This window comes from Gracilinanus agilis, chromosome 4 (genome assembly GCF_016433145.1).
Source record: "Gracilinanus agilis isolate LMUSP501 chromosome 4, AgileGrace, whole genome shotgun sequence".
Classification (NCBI taxonomy): Eukaryota; Metazoa; Chordata; class Mammalia; order Didelphimorphia; family Didelphidae; genus Gracilinanus; species Gracilinanus agilis.
Window position 1 is genome coordinate 68,626,023 of NC_058133.1, and position 17,053 is coordinate 68,643,075.

A 17,053-nucleotide genomic window follows, 5' to 3' on the forward strand; every position below is an offset into this window, starting at 1 on the left:
ATATATTATATTTATATTTATATTTATTTATATATTACAGTACAAATTGATGGCAATAAAAGGAAACCCACTGGGAAAGAAGGAACCAAATTATTTTTCCCTCACTAATGAAAATAGTAGTACCCCATAGGAACAGAATTTTATCTTGTTCTTGAAATTGAAGTTGTGTTGTGCTCTCACTTGGCTAACAAAATGGTCATCCAGCCTCTTTTTGAAGATATTTGATGGGAAAGGAGCTCATGTCTGTGGTTAGTGTACAGTAAATTGAGAGCAGCATGGTACAGCAAAAAAAAATGTATTGGCTTTTGAAACAGAATCTCCATTGAAATCCTACTAATACTAGCTGTGTGACCGTGGACAAGTCACTTTTTTCATCTTTTGTGTCATGACACCTTTGGCAGTATGGCAAAATCCTTCTCAAAATAATGCTTTTAAATCACAAGCTAAATTGCTGGTGGAGTTGTGAACTGATCCAACCATTCTGGAGGGCAATTTGGAACTATGCTTAAAGGGCTTTAAAAGACTATCTGCCTTTTGATCCAGCCATACCATTGCTTGGATTATACGCCAAAGAAATAATAAGGAAAAAAAACTTGCACAAAAATATTTATAGCCGTGCTCTTTGTGGTGGCAAAAAATTGAAAAATAAGAGAATGTCCTTTGATTGGGGAATGGCTGGACAAATTGTGGTATCTGTTGGTGATGGAATACTATTGTGCTTGAAGGAATAAAGAACTGGAGGAATTCCATGTGAACTGGAATGACCTCCAGGAACTGATGCAGAGTGAAAGGAGCAGATCCAGAAGAACATTGTACACAGAGACTGATACACTGTGGTACAATCGAACATAATGGACTTCTCTACTAACAGCAATGCAAGGATCCAGAGCAAGGCTGAGGGACTTATGAGAAAGAAAACCAGCCACATTCAGAGGAAGAACTGTGGGAGAAGAAACACAGAAGAAAAACAACTGCTTGAACACATGGGCTGTTGGAGATATTATGGGGGATGTAGACACTAAATGATAACGCTAGTCCAACTATCAATAATATGGAATTAGGTCTTGATCAATGATACCTGTAAAACCCAGTGGAATTGTGCGTCGGCTAAGGGGGCTTTAGGGGGGGTTGGGGGAGAGGGAAAGAACATGAAATATGTAACTAGGAGAAAATATTCAAACTAAAAAAATGTCAAAAAATAAATCACAAGCTAAAATACATAGGATTACAAAGGAAACCCAATTACAAAATTAAGTTATCAAATATTAAATTCATTCACAGGTCCCCCAAAATCTGTCAACGGGCATCTGTTGGATCCTTGATCTCTAGGTTCAGAGCCCATGTCTTAGAGAACTCCTTTTCATTTTAAACCTATGATCATATGCTAATGTAGCCAATTTTTCAATAAAAATAGGCAATGTGGCATGGAAGAGAGTCCTAGATTTGTAATCAAAGGAACTGAATTTGAATCTCAGCAATTATTTACTCACTGATTTTTTGATCTTGAAAAATCCATTAATCTCTGCCAGCTTTATTTATCTCATCCATGAAATGATAAAATTGGACTTTAAGGTCCTTTTTAAGCTCTCAGTTCTAAAATCCTGTTGCATAGGGTTTTTTTTAATATAAATTATTGTGGTGGAGTATAGCCTAGATAACTATATAAACATTTGGTCTAAAATATTTTGTCTTCCTGAAAAAAGATCAAAATGTTTGGTTTTCTAGTTTTTTTTCAGGAAAAAATAAGAGGGAAATAAAGACCTTTTAAATTCTATTTTTTGGTAGTTTAAATTTTTTTTCTCAGTTATTCTGTCCCTAAGAAATATAGTACAGGACCCTTAATGGCCACCTGCCCACTTTCTTCATCTTAGAGTTCTGATTTAAATTTTGTAATGAAGGAAACTGAGGCTCAGTAGCTAAAATAACTTGTTCCAAGTTCCATTGTCTTAGATTGCATCATATAGAGAATACACTGAAGTGTTAAACTTAATTCATCTTATTGGGTCATGGGACCTGAACCAGTTGTCAGTTGTCATTTATGGCCAGTTTTCAAGAGTTGGCCTCTTACTTGCTGTTCAACTTAACCTGTGCCTCTAAGGAAAATAAGATAGATAATATAAAATGAATTGAAGAACACTTGGATGTTCTACAGTGACTAGGTTGCAGATGACAATACTATAGAGATGATGCCTATTTAATATTATTCTCAATCACAAATGAATTTTCCCAGTGAATATGAAAATGAGATTTTAGATGAAAAATTGGGATTTTGATTATCAGAGGTCCCTCATCTCAGAGGGTCCATATTAATCTGAGAAGCCCAACTTTAATATTTTCCAAGTGTTTGCATTTCCAGTAACAGCCTTGTCATATCCAAGATGTTTGCCTTTTGGAAATTCTGTATGCTCATAAAATCAGTCGGGTACTTGCGACCAGACTTTCCAATATGCCGAAAGGCTGGGGAACGTCCTAGCACTGCAAAATATCATTAGCGTTATACAAACAGTTCAGACACAGGGTGTGTCATCCCTGCTTCTTGGAGGTTTAGTCCTTGGTCTTCCCTCGACGCTCCATCGTTCGCCCTTGCGCCACCCCTCCAGTTCCCTCAGCGATCGGGCAGGGACCAGAGCATCCTGCTAGCAATGCCCGGCATTATCTTGGAGCTTTATTCTCGTTATTAGAAAGCAGGAGGGAAGAAAGGTCAGGCTTTTCGCTGGCAGGCCGGCTGCTTTTTTCACTCGACAATCACATGCTAAGAGGAGCTAGTTCATCTGTCTGCGGACTTGGGCTTCCACAGCAGAAGCTGTCAGACTACCATTGATTGAAGGTGGATGGGGAGGGGGAGAAGCGCATCTGTCCAATGGCTGGCTCGCCATTGGCTTCTTATTACAGCATTCTCCCCTGAGACACACCCTGCATGCTTATTCACCTCCCTCCTCCTCCCTCCCCTTCTTTTCCTACCCCTTCATTACTGATTCACTGCGAGAGGCAGCAGCAGCGGTGGTGGCAGCAGCAGCAGAAGCGGCAGCCCTGCTTGTCACGAATCAGAGATTGCAATGAGCTCATCCTTTTCTCCTTGCAGCCTCACAACTGCCCTCGCTTCCCGGCTCCTGCCGCTGCTGTCTGCTCACTTATACACAAACACACACGCACACACACTCACACCCGAGACCCTGCTACGGGTGGTGGTAACCTTTTCTTTCTTTTTTTCATCTGAACTCTTGGGCACTCACTCTTGGCTGTATTCTTAGCTTCACTGTTTTGTATTCAAATCAACGTTTGCTTTTTGTTTTGCTTTGCCAAGCTACTTCAGGGGCTCTGGAATAGTGGGTGGTTGGCTTTCATGGTAGCTAGTCAAAATGCTCTTCTCTAGACGTTAGCTGGCAATTCCCACCCCACTCAGGCGTGTACGCCATCCTCGAGGGGAGACCTCAGACCAGCTCCCCTTCCTCTGTAGTTCTTCAAATTGTGGCTAGAAAGACCAAGTCTTCTCATTCTGGATACTTACCTCTTACTGCTCATGGAAGAAGGGGTGCCCTGCCCAACCCCAGCTACTAAGCTCACACCTCCTGTCAAAAAGTCCCAGGACATGCACGACGAAAGGAGCAAGCTGGTGAATGAGTACGCATGCCGAGTGCTGGAACTTCTGGGGATGGGGCATCGCCTGTTTGTGCCACGGCTTCTGGCGGTGAGACCACTTTTTTATTGAACTTCATTTTAAGGAAATCTGTCAGCACCTATGCCTAGGAGAACCCCTTGTACCCCTGGACCAGGCTTGTAGTTTCTTCTGTTTTCTTCTCCTTTCCTACCCTACCTTGAAGGAATTGCTGAATGGCCATTATCCTTCTGGCCAAGGACTGCCAAGGGGCCCCCTCCTGAACCTGGTCCATGCCACTCCTTAATTGGCAGGAGGGGATCCTAGCTCTGGAGGGCTGTATCCCAAAGGCTATTTGCTTAGAGCATGGAATCCTCTTCCAGGGTTTAACTCCATGTTAGCTAGTATATTCCTCTGGTTGCTACTGTAGATGATGAAGCAAAATGCACCCATGCTTGCTGTGAGGAGTTCTGTTATTCATGTACCTTAAAGCTGAATTTAAAAGCTAACATTACAACTAAGCATCTGAAGGAGTAGCATCAAAGGTTATTTTCCATTTAATCGTTCTCTTTGGTTGCTAACTTGGATTTCCATTTTTGTCAGGGGGGAAATGTCCAAAAATACCTGGGCAGGATATAGTTCAAGGTGTTTTTACCTATTGGAACAACTGAAATGAGAATCTTTTAAATGATCTGAAGCTGGTATGTCACAAATGGTACTGGGAAGTCAGACTTGCTCATCACTCATATTGCCAAATAAGAAAAAAAAATCATCCTTCATCCTCCCCACAAAGTTAAATTTAAATAGTAGCAACCGGTGATGCAGGGTTATTACCCATTTCTCTTCAGTGGTTTGGTAACTACACCTCACCACTGTTCTGTCATGCTTACAGTAGTTCTACACTGGTAATTGGACCAGAGGAATTGAATCTGCCCATTTTGCTTGATAGAGTTTAATAGGATTCCAAATTGTTGGACTTGTGTTATTTTGGAATCCTTTCACTCCTAGTGTTATTTTCCTGAATTTCACCCATTTCTCAAACCCCTCCTCCCAGCCTGATTCATGTTGCTTTTGATTTAACTCTGCCCTTCTATCATCTACCTTGCTCTGAAGCTTTCTAGGTATATGATTAACAAACATATGGTGTTATATTTATTGAAAGGTGTATTTACCAGAATCCTGTACCTTGTGTATCTTGAGATGGAGACACTTGGTTTGATTTTCAGATTAGATAATTTTGATTTATTTTAATTCAGTAAGCATTTGGGAAACCACTTATATGCAAGGAAGGCTCTGTCTTACCTTTTACTGTGTTGGGCATTTTGCAAGGATTTTTATCTGAGATGTGTGAAGAAAAAGAAACCAAAATGTGCAGTCTTGTGCTCAGTTCAGATCCACATTGACCAGTTAAATTTCTGTTTTCATGAACCTTAATTTTATAACTAAAGAGGAGATAGATTCATTGTTTTATTAGAAATATTTTTTAGAGAAGCTTTTTCAGGAACAAGCACCTTTGACATGAGCATCTCACATTTTGAAAACCGATCGAATTCTTGACATTCCACAGTGGGGAAAGGGAGTATTAGTATTTTGGATTTTTTAATATGTAACGAACTTCTCAAAAAGTATTTAAACTTTATGACCGTGTGGTCTTTGATGGTAGCTCTCCTGTCATTGCTTTCTGTTTTTGAAGATGTTATAAAGTAAAATCTGTTTTTGAAGATGTTATAAAGTAAAACATAAGTTGATATTGGTAACCCTTCATATTGGTATCTGCCTTAGGAATAAAAACTTTCTTTAGTTGGCATCAACCAGAAGTAACTTTTTGTAGAGCATAGTTTGGGCTTCAATCTGTAACTTTCAGAAGGAAGCCCATTCACATCACATTTTTCAGGTACAATAGGTTTGTCATTACCAGTTTGGAATATCTATGGGTGTAGTATCCATTTGGGTCATTTGAGGGTTTGGATACCAGCGATCTGGGGGATAGTGCCTTCTGTCATTATTACATGTGAAAAGCTTATGAAAGGCATCTCTAGAACTATATATGTCTTGTCCACATAATTGCTCTTGAGAAAGATCAATGGGAGAACCATGTTACTTTTCATTTTGAGAATCACATGTATATTTAGAAATATGACTTTGGTTTGGGTTATGTTGTTCCACTGAGTTGCTCTTCTTTATAACCTATGCCAGCGTGAGGTTCAGTTGTGCAGCCTTGTCTTATTGAACTGGCTAATGATGTGGGATCAAGGAAAGACCTATGAGGAATCCTACCACGTGCAGCATTGCGGTCTCTCTGCCATCACAAGAGGACATGCACTCAAGTTTTTAGAAATTTACAATGAATCTTTCACTTTTCAATCATATTTTGAATATGAATGGGGAAGAAGTAAACTCCACTGAAAAAACCTATTTAATTATTTAAGGGATCCCATTCACTTTTGAAAAGCTAGAAGGGCAAGCTAAAATTGTTTTTTTTTAAATATGCATAGAATGTTGGGGAGTTAGTAATAGTTAAGGTAAGGTACTATATAGATTTATAGCTTTGAACTTTGTTCATTTTTCCCAGGTTGAACTTTGGAAGGATCCCATCACAAATACACTGAATTCTTGTATGTGGCTAAAGGATAGGCTATTAGAAAGATTAGCATCCTTTTAGACCTGGACCTTGAATTTGAGATTTCAGTGCATTACTTTTTAGAAATGGGCCAAATGATGACTTTTAGACACCACTTGTAAGGAAAATAACATTAGATATTCCTTTTCATAAGAGAAGGTTCCTATGGGCAGACTCACCAAAATGTATATGGCTGCCAAGTAATAAAATAAAAAATAGCAAAACCCCAAACAAACCCCATAGCCTATCTCCTCTACTGTGGTCCAGGCAGCTCCCTAGATGCTCACCAGTTTGGGGATAGTTCAGAAGAAAGAATTCTGTTCAGAAGAAAGAATTGAGGATGCTAGTTAACTTCTGTTAAAACTATGCTTTACGATAATTTCCAGATTTTAACTGCCTCCCCCTGCCCCTGAATTAACCCTAGCAAAATAGAAAGCCCCTATGATTACTACTATAACTCCCCATCCCCAGAAAAAAGTCTAAAAGTATAATTGGGATAAAGATGGAGAGAGGAATCATTAAGTTTTTTTTAAAAACCTATATATTTAAAAATAACCTTCTATTAAATTAAACCAAGAATTTGCTGTGCTTATCAGAATTTAGAATATTACTACTTGAAGTGAATTCAGAATTTATATGTATTATCTTTTGATGCTTTGCTATTTATCATTGTAAAAACCTGACACTCAATTCAGTTTTTAAGTGGAAAAAACACATTAAAAATAGTGTGTGAAGTGGCACATGGCCATAGTTACATGCCTTGTGGCAAGTAAGAATTAGAAGAAAGTTTAATTCCACCTTTTTTTCCCCCAAAGATTGCCAATTTTGCACCTGTATTTATGTGCCTTTGTTGATCCTCTATCAATTAAGATTGATTTGTCTAGTGTGAAAATTTTTTGTAAAAAGTTGGAAAAAATCATATTAATAAATTCCAGAATCCTGTATCCTTTCTTCTAAACAGGGCTATCCCAAATCTGGCAAGCCTCTAGGGAGTTGCTTGGGCCATAGTAGAGAAGATGGGTTTGTAATTTTGTTTTTGCTATTTTTTTATTTTATTACTTGGCAGCCATATATATTTTGGTGAGTTTGCCCAAAGAACCTTCTCTTATGAAAAGGAATTAAAAGCATATTCATAAGTATAATTTTAACCTGTAGATATAAATTAAGAGTCCTTTTCCTCCCCTAGATAGGTAACTATAGCAAGTCCCTTATACTAGTGTTAAAATTACAAATGTAATTAAATCCTTCCTTAGTTCTTTACCAGTTGAATGAATGAATATGCACATATTTATTAAATACCTAAAATTTTCCCAGTCCAGACACTGGAGATACAATATCTTTCCCCAAAGGGTTTTCATTGTACTAGACTCGGGATACAACACAGGGTAACAAGGAATCAGGGAAGAGAGTTTTGGAAGTCAAAGACATGAGTGGAATGTATGGATAGTTGTTATCATAGCCTTTTTCTTATCAGTGATAACAGTGCTTCGATTATTCTTCTTCAAGTTAGATCTTGTAAATAACATAATGCCCACAGTGAATAGACCTTGGTTTTCTGGTATATGACAGGATAGAATCTGAGACATAAACTGGTTCTGGCTTCATAGAATATATCAAATAAGTTTGGATACCCTTATCCACCATCAAACTTTCCAGGATAGTTTAGCAGCAGGATAGAAAGCCAAAGCTAGGTGAGTTTGCTCTTCCATTTGGGAAGGAGTTCTCTGGAGGTCTAGAGGCTCCATCACCATAGTGGAAGCCAGTGAATTGATGTTTCATTTCAGTAATATTTCTTAATATCTAAAGTGCAATGCATACTTTACAAATGCCTTATTGACCTTAAAAAGACTAGAACTGAAAAAAGAAGAGGATAATAGAAGCTACTACCCTTCTATATCCACTATTGTCACCTCTATCATAATCCAAGCAACCCTTTAGATACTCATTGGGTTTGGGATAGCTGTGTTCAGAAGATAGACTAAAATTGCCCAAGATGAAAGGAGACACTCGGAATTAATTTGTAAGGCATTTTTTTTTTTTTTGCAAAATTTCGTTTTAAATGCATTAAGCTTTAGGGGAAGGACTACTAGGTGGAATGACTTATTACTTAAAAGGGATCCACTGATGAAACCTGTTGTGAAACAGTATTTTTATGGAGTGAATAACAATCGCCTTTCTCTCTGGTGAATATAGAATTGGATCTCTAAAAAACAAAGAACCCCATATGTTTGTATATTCTCATTTTAGATGATGCTCAGCAAATGAACCATGAGGAAATTAATGTCCTTCTTGCTTTCTCTTGCTCCTTTTAAACACATTTTTCTATTTCAATTTATAACATATCACAGTGATGTAGAGACATGCTATCTTGTCTACATTAAGGACTTGTCTTAGATTAGTCCATTATTCTACTCATAGGCCTGCACATAGAAAGCACATAATAATAATAATAATAACAAATGCTTATTGCTTTATTTCATGTGTAATTTCTACTTAAATGTAGGAAAGGGTAGCATTTGAAACTCTCATTGTTAATTACTCCATCATATCACTATTTGATGCCAGATTAGTGAAAAGTTTCTAATTATCTGCAAGAGCAAACACAGCCCTGGATCCTGTAATAAGAGTAAATAAAACATCTCTCAATTACTTTGACCTTCCTGTTATTCTTGTTGAGTTTTTTTAGGGCATAGGAACAGAAAGAGATGTAAGCATTTTCCATCTGTGATTTTAAAGTGTGTTACAAAATCATAATAGACTTTTTCTATATCCTGGAAGTGGAAAGAAACTACTACATTTTCTCCTTTACTAGAAATGCCCTTAGTTTGGGTTGGCATTTTATCTTTTATTAACATTCTTTAGCAAATAAAAATACCTTGGAAAATGGGGAAATGAGTGGGGCCCCACTTTTTTTTTCACTTTAGAGCACAAATACACGCAATGAAAATGTTCCCAGGTGCTATCCTGGGGGGAAATGTAGACAAATCCTAATTAAATATTCCGTTTTGAAGAATATTTTTAATCCATTTCCCTTCCTATGATGACAATAAAGAGAAAGCAATAATCTAAGAATCAACACATCCTGTTTGGGTTTTTGTATTTAGTTGCTGAAATATCAGCCTATATGTTTTAAGGGATATGTTTTAAAGCTCAGATGTTATTATCAGAGTAAACCAAGTATAATAAATATTTATTTGCTGATTTGATTAATATTAATTCTCATATTATAGTAAAATTAATTTTTTTCCTGATAAGAATGACACCTGTTGCCACAGTTGGTACATTACTAATTATTACACAAATGCTACCATCTCCAAGGATCCTTTCTCATTCAGTCTATCTTCCAGTGCCTTCCCCTATAAGGTTATTTTTCATCCATTCTACATCTTATATATACACCAATTTAAGCAGCTTGGTGGTACAAAGGATAGAGTGTTAGACCTAGAGCCAGTAAGACCTGGGTTCAAATTCTACTTCAGACATTTAATGAACCATGTGACCCTGGGAAACTCAGCCTCTCAGCCTAGGTTTCTTCATCTGGAAAAGGATAGTGATGGTTTCTATTTGGCAGGGTTGTTACAATTACAAGAATTGAATGAGATATTATATGTAAGACACTTTGTAAACATTTAAGTACATGTATGCTATCATCATCACCATCATTTTTATTCTCTCCTCCTTTATAATATAAACTCCTTGAGGACAGGAACTGGTTTTGCTTTTATCATATTTCTAGTGCCTGGTATATAGGGTATTATTCATTGATTGGGCTAGAAAGCCATTATTGTTTTTTTTAACCCTTATATTTCATCTTAGAATCAAAACTGTGTATTGGTTCCAAGGAAGAAAAGTGGTAAGGTCCAGGCAATGGGAGTTAAATGATTTGCCTAAGTTCACATAACTAGAAAGTGTCTGAGGCCAGATTTGAATTCCCCTATCTCTAAGCCTGGCTCTCAATCCATTGAGCCACCCTGCTGCCCCTCATTATTGTTTTGAGAGCTATTTTTATGAGTCCTAACAGGAGAATTGAGTTCCAAACAATTTGTGTTTCTTTTTGGCACTCTAGTTTATACTTGGATGGATCTATAATGTCATTGGTTTGGTTACTTCATCTACTAATAGAAATTGGAACCTCTCCATACCTTCATAACGTATGTGATTCTTATTCAGATCTTTGTATAAATCCTCCATGGAAGAACTGTGCAACATGTTTGAGACTGTTTCCTGGCTCTCTTAATGTCTTTGAGGGGTACCATTGTAGCTCCGCTCCTGTCATCTGATTCTCACTGGTTTCTATCTCCTTTTCCTTTAATATATAGAAAACACTGTGACTTAGATTAAAGCTCAGCTCTAGAGTTTATAAGCCCTTTCGCAGACTGAAATATTTATTTGATGTCACTTCATTATATATTTGGCATTGTACCTAAACCAATCAAGAATGGTTTACTGAAGTATTACTTCTTTAAAGGGGAGGAGGCATCCCAGATCCAGACTAGGTTGGAACATGGAAAGTTAACTCCTTAAGACTTTTCAGTTAATCTACTCACATAGTAATAATATGAGAGACAGAGACAGAGACAGAGAGAAAGACAGAGAGAAACAGAGAAAAAGAGAAAGATAGAGACAGCAGAGGAGAGAAAGACAGACAGAGACAGGAAGAGAGAGACAGAAAGACAGAGATAGCAGAGTCACAAAGAAAGACAGAGAGACAGAGACAGACAGACAAAGAAAGAAATAAAGACACAGAGAGAGAGAGCCAATAGAGCAAACAAGCAAGCATGCACTTATCAGCTTATTATGTGTCAGGCTCTGTGTTAAGCAGTGGAGATACAGTACCAGGACAGCTGGGTAGCCCAGAGAATGGAGTGCCAGGCCTGAGGTCAGGAGGATCTGGTTTCAAATCTGGTCACAGACACTTCCTAGCTATGTGGCTCTGGGTCACTTACCCAGTTACCTGGCTCTTGCCACTTCTTTATCTCAGAACTGGTACTAAGACAGAAAATAAAGGTTTAAAAATAAAAAGTATTGGAGATACAAATAATATATAGCTGAGGCACTTAGGTATTACAGTGTGTAAAATACTGGGAATGGAGCCAGACTTGAGTTCAAATCCATTCTCAGACACTTTTTAGCTGTGTGATCCTGGACAAGTCACTTAATCTCTGACTCAGTTTCTTTATCTATAAAATGGGGATAATAATAGCATCTACTTACCAGGATTGCTGTCAGGATCAAATGAGATAATTGTAAAGTGCTTAGCACAGTTTTGGTGTTATAGAGATGTTAGTTATTTGTATCATCATCATCATTATCATCATCATCATCATCATCAAATAAAAGCAAGCAAGACAATTCTTGCCCTCAACTTTTCTTCTTCTTCCTCCTCTTTTTCCTCCTCCTCCCTCTCCTCCCCATCCTCCTGTTTCTCCTCCTCTTCCCTTTCCCTTTCCCTTCCATATGAGAGTCAATATTGTGTATTGGTTCCAAGGCAGAAAAGACAGAAGAGTAGTAAGGGCAAGGCAATGGGGGCTTAGTGATTTGCCCAGGGTCACCCAGCTAGGAGGTGTTTGAGACCAGATTTGAGCCCAGGACCTCCTGTCACCAGGCCTGGCTCTCAATCCACTGAACCACCTAGCTGCCCTGCTCCTTATATTTTCAATGGGAAAATTCAACAAACTCATAAAATTGGTGGAAAGTGGGTCAAGGAACATATTGTGAAGAAGTGCAGTTATGGTGGCCACGTTGTAGGAATGGCCAGGAAGTATCTTGGAATCTGGCTAGATTAAGCAGAAATCACCTATCAGAGCCAGAGATACAGGAACGAAGCCCAGAGTTTCATGGTGGGAGGGCAGTGAGGATATGAACCAGGGAGCAAATGACATAATATAGATTCAAAAAACAAAAATTAAAAAAAGAAATTGCACCAGAAAGTACCTAAAAATAAGGACTCTAGCCTTTCTTTTCTCTTAGTTTATTTCCTCCTTTCCTCTGTTTGCCTCAATTTCCTCATCAGTAAAGAGGGAATGATAATTGTACCTACCGCTTGGGGTTTTGTGGGGATCAAATGAGATAATAATTAGGCAAACAGATGAGCACTGAGAGAGCAGGAAAGGGCTATTCTAGAGACAAATATAGCTTTCATTCCTTTTATTTGCTTGAAGAACAAATCTCTAGGGGCATGATGTATGGTAAAATGTATGGTGTATGGGAATGGAATATGGATACCCCAAGCAACTTTCAAGATAGCACAGAGGCTGATATTTGGGTTAGGGAGGGACTCTGTGGTGCCAAAGTTCAATCCAATCCAATATCCATTTAGTGGTCGCCAGCAATGATAGCTTCCAAATGGGATATGTTGAAGAGGTGACAACCAAGATGGTGCTACAACACTCCCAACTACCTCTGATTCCTGCCATGAGTATCATGGAGCAATGAGTGCAAGGTCAGATGTCGGCTTAAGCTTAATTTTCTGTGGCCACCACTGTTACTAACTCTGCTCTCTGCTGACAAGATTAGAGTTATAAAATCCTGCCCAATATTAATAGCAATTGAATTTTTATTGGTTTCAGTTAAACATTACTGTAAATGGAAATGATGGGTGGGAAGGAGCAGGAATTCAGAAGAATTCATTGCAAGAATAGTAATAATAGCAGAGTTACTGGGTGCCAGTCATACCCTGCTAAGGGCAGGAGCATGCCTTTCAAACAAAGGCTTTAAGGTAGTAAATTTTACCTGTGTTTATCATGGCATTAAAGTGACAAAATATTCTACTTAACACATAGTCTTATGATTTCCAGTCTCCATGTTTTTATTTTTTATTTCTTTACTCATTCTTTCTCTTTATTTAAACAGCCATCAACTACTTTTAGGGACATATTTTCTTTTGACTTATATATCCTCCATCTAAACCTTAACATATTCACACCATTTGAAATGAAAATTACTTATGTTATCATAAAGAAGCATTTTCAGTATTAAAGTATAAAAACCTATTTTTGTCACTAGATGTTAATTTTCTTTCAGAGCAGTGAGGTGATATAGTAGACAGAGTTCTGGACCCAGAGTGACTCTTCCTAGCTGTGTGACTCTGGGCAAGTCACTTAACCCCAATTGCCTACCCCTAAACACTCTTCTGCCTTGGAACCATTACTTGTATCAATTCTACCATAGAAAGTGATTTAAAAATGCCTCTCCCAGCCCACCCCTCTCCTAGAATTAGAGATTAACCTTAAAATACCATGTCCTCTTTGTAAGATATTTTTCTTTACTTAGAACCTCTGTCTGGGTAAACTTTTGGAGGATGAACTTTCCTAGCCTTCATCTGTCATAGGATAAGCATGTTAATTTGATAGCACCTTCTCATATAGCTTCTTTGAATGGGATTTCTTGGTATGCAACCAGTTTTAGCTTATGGCAGAGAAGATAGGATAGGCATGATTTCCCACCTCAATGGCTTTAGAACCATTGTATCATTGACTTTATTCAGGAAAATAAATCTTGCCTTTATAATTGTTATCATAAATATAAGCAAAAATATCATGATCTTCCTTGGAAATGTGTTACAGACATCCAAGGAAGACCTTCTGCAGGCTGACTTCGAAGGTGCTTTAAAGTTTTTCAGAGTCCAGCTTCCAAAGAGGTACAGGGCAGAAGAAAATGCCCGGAGGTTGATGGAACAAGCATGTAACATCAAGGTAAGATGATTGTTTCATTTCTTGACTTCCACAAGTAATGTGTATTTGATGAATAAAGGTGGAATCTGAAGAACAGCAAGAAGACGTGAAAAAAAACTATTAAGTCATTCTTCTGCGTGTTGTGGGTTTTGCCAGGATTAGTGAAGAAAAAACATGTTACATTTTGCCTTGGATTTCTGATGGTCTGCTTTGTCATAATAGGATGTACTTATTTTTAGTGTGAAGGATATATGTCATGAAACCACTTAGATTCTTAAAGAGATTTCTCTCAGGTTGGTGGATATATGTGAAGGACAGCAGGTCCAGCTAGTAACAACAGGAAATCAAAGAGTTGCCCAAAAGGTTAGGGTCTTGAATGGGTTGCTGTGATGGTGGTTTCCATAGCAGCAGATTTGATATTCTGCTTTCACCATCTGGCTTTACATTGTTCAGGGCAACCCAAAAAGAGCATGCCTATGCAGTTCTTTCCCTTCTGTGAAGATCTAAAAACATTTGAACATCTATTCTTCTGACCTCTACCTCCATCTGTCTCATATACATTGAAATTATTGCAAGCACATTGATCTGGGAAAGCTGATGAAATTTAAAAACATTAACACTGTATTTTAAACCTGGGCTAGAAAGAATTTCACATTTTTATCTGTCTAGATATTTGTAGTATTGAGTGACAATAAGGATGAGGATGAATTCCTGAGGACAGTGAAGTTCATGCCTTGAACTTTAAATAATCAGACCTCAAGACCTCACTCTCTGCCTCTCTATAAGATGTGCCTGATTTTCTATCTGTTATATATTCCATGAGGTTTTGTTTTTTTTTAATAAAGTATCATAGAATATTCATCCTTGAGAGATTTTAGAGGTCATGTCACTCTTTTTTTACTATACGGCTTTACACAGACATAGTGAGGATTTATATATATGTATATATATACATATATATAAATCTATATGTTTATAAATCTACACACAAATATATCCACACCAATACATGCATAAAAGATGTCCTAAAAAACTTAGAAAGTTAGGACTGTAGGACTTTTGGATCTCTAATATGTCAATTGCTGTTTCTACTTTATTAATTTCACCTCAAATTAAATAAATATCCTTTGTTTCTAACAATTCATTGCCCGTTTAATTTGATCACTTTCTACTTTTAAGTCTTTAGTACTTCTGATTGCAAACCATCTTCATCTTCTTGACCTGTGAAATTCTCGTACAGATATTCCCATCATCCTCTAAAGGCTTTGAGGTCTCCCTGTAGGTCTTTGGATGTTCCCTAGGTACCACTGTAGCTCTTGTGTTGTCTCATCTAATGTGATACTTTTTGTACCCAAATTATCATTAACAAAATATTGCAACTTGTGTATACCTACCTTACATCTCTCTTTGGGTCAACTATAGTTTCAATTCTTTGGGGATAATGAAGAATATCATATGGGGGATGAAAGAAAGCATTTATCTCAAAGGTGAAAGGGTAGGAAATAAAAGGCTACTGGTAAGAATTTTTAAAAGGTATGTTTTCAAAGGAAATTTCCTCCCACCCCCAAGGGATAGAGGATTAAAGAGACTAAAAGACTAAGAATGTCTATCCAGCCTTGGTGAAGCTGCAGGGAACTACTTTTTCATCATAGAACTGATGAGTGTTTATAGGGAGCCAAGGTAGCCAATGATTGCCAAAGGGAGAAAAATAGGATTCACAGGTATAAATAATAAAAGTTGTAGAACTGACCTAAAATATGGTTTGAAAAGAACATTCCAAAAGTACATGTGTTAAATGAAAGCTGGGTGATTTAATTATAATTAATCATAAATAGGATTGTTGTGGTTATACTTTTTCCTCAAAGTTATTTGGAGCACTTCCCACAGTACTTTTCTTTTTCCTTGTAAGATCCACAAAAGATGGTCAGATGGGGAAATTGAGGCAGGGAAAATGTAAGTATCCTATCGTAATCAGGAAGAGAGCTGAGCCTGGAAACTCTTGTCTCCTGACTTTTGCTTGATTATGTGGGATCGAGGTGCTACAACTTGGAGAAGATGTGAAGAGCAGAAACACTTAGATAGGTAAGAATGAGAGTCAAAATATCACCAATACAGTGGTATATGCCAGAGATTTTAAAAGAAATTATGATTACTTTTTAAGAAGAGGGTATATGATAGGCAGGCAGCTTGGTATAATGGAAAGAACCATGGTAAGAGAGTAAAAAGATCTGAGTTCTAGTTGTAGCTTTATAGTAGCCTTCTGACCTGATTAAGTAATTTGATTTCCTCAACCTTTGGTTCTCCATCTGTAAAATAAGGATGATTATAATACAGAACTTACTTCTAAGGTTTTCTTAAGGTCGAAGTGGGTTAATATATGTAAAAAGAACATCATAAAACTTAAAGTCATATAAAAATGTCAGCTTGTCATTAGAGATCCAGAATAAAGATGATGTCATCATTGTAAGTAGACAACTGTTTTGATTATCAAATTCCTTATTTTCAGCCTATTTAAGATTAGTATCAGGATTTCCATAAAAAATAACCTTAGAAATCACCTGATTTAACTCCCTCATATTAGGGGTTGTGAAATAAAAGTAATAAGTAAAACTACCATCCAGAGACTTGCTTAGGAAGTTAGTTTTTAATTAAAATTATTTCTTTCATCATAGGAAAAGTCAGAGGAAAATTGGCTTTCTCAAAGTAAAATTATAAATTTTCACGGCCAACTTCTTTGTATACACGTTTTATTAATAACCCAGTCCTAGTTCATTGTAAGCAAAGAATATCCTATTCTGGGGATAGCTAGGTGGCTCAGTGGATAGAGAGCCAGGCCTGGAGAGAAGTGATCTTGGGTTCAAATCTGACCTCAGGGGGCAGCTGGGTAGCTCAGTGGATTGAGAGTCAGGCCTAGAGGCAGGAGGTCCTAGGTTCAACTCTGGCCTCAGACACTTCCCAGCTGTGTGACCCTGGGCAAGTCACTTGACCCCCATTGCCCACCCTTACCACTCTTCCACCTAGGAGCCAATACACAGAAGTTAAGGGTTTAAAAAAAAAAATCTGACCTCAAACTCTTCCTACCTGTGTGACCCTGAACAAGTCACTTAACCCCCATTGCCTAACCCTTACTTCTGCCATATATATATATATATACATATATATGTA

At 37.5% G+C, this 17,053-nt stretch overlaps 1 protein-coding gene across 5 annotated transcripts in view; it reads left to right on the forward strand.

Moving 5' to 3' along the window:
• The window catches only part of RABGAP1L (RAB GTPase activating protein 1 like), a 605,798-nt gene that overhangs the window by 447,212 nt on the left and 141,533 nt on the right, over positions 1–17,053 (forward strand). For 3 of the 5 annotated variants that reach the window (XM_044674101.1, XM_044674102.1, XM_044674100.1), the window contains one exon: positions 13,781–13,909. In XM_044674101.1, coding sequence (XP_044530036.1) covers positions 13,781–13,909 — 129 coding nt within the window. Of the gene's footprint in view, positions 1–3,445; positions 3,689–13,780; positions 13,910–17,053 lie in introns of those variants that run through there. The other 2 variants (XM_044674103.1, XM_044674106.1) reach the window with 2 other exon arrangements.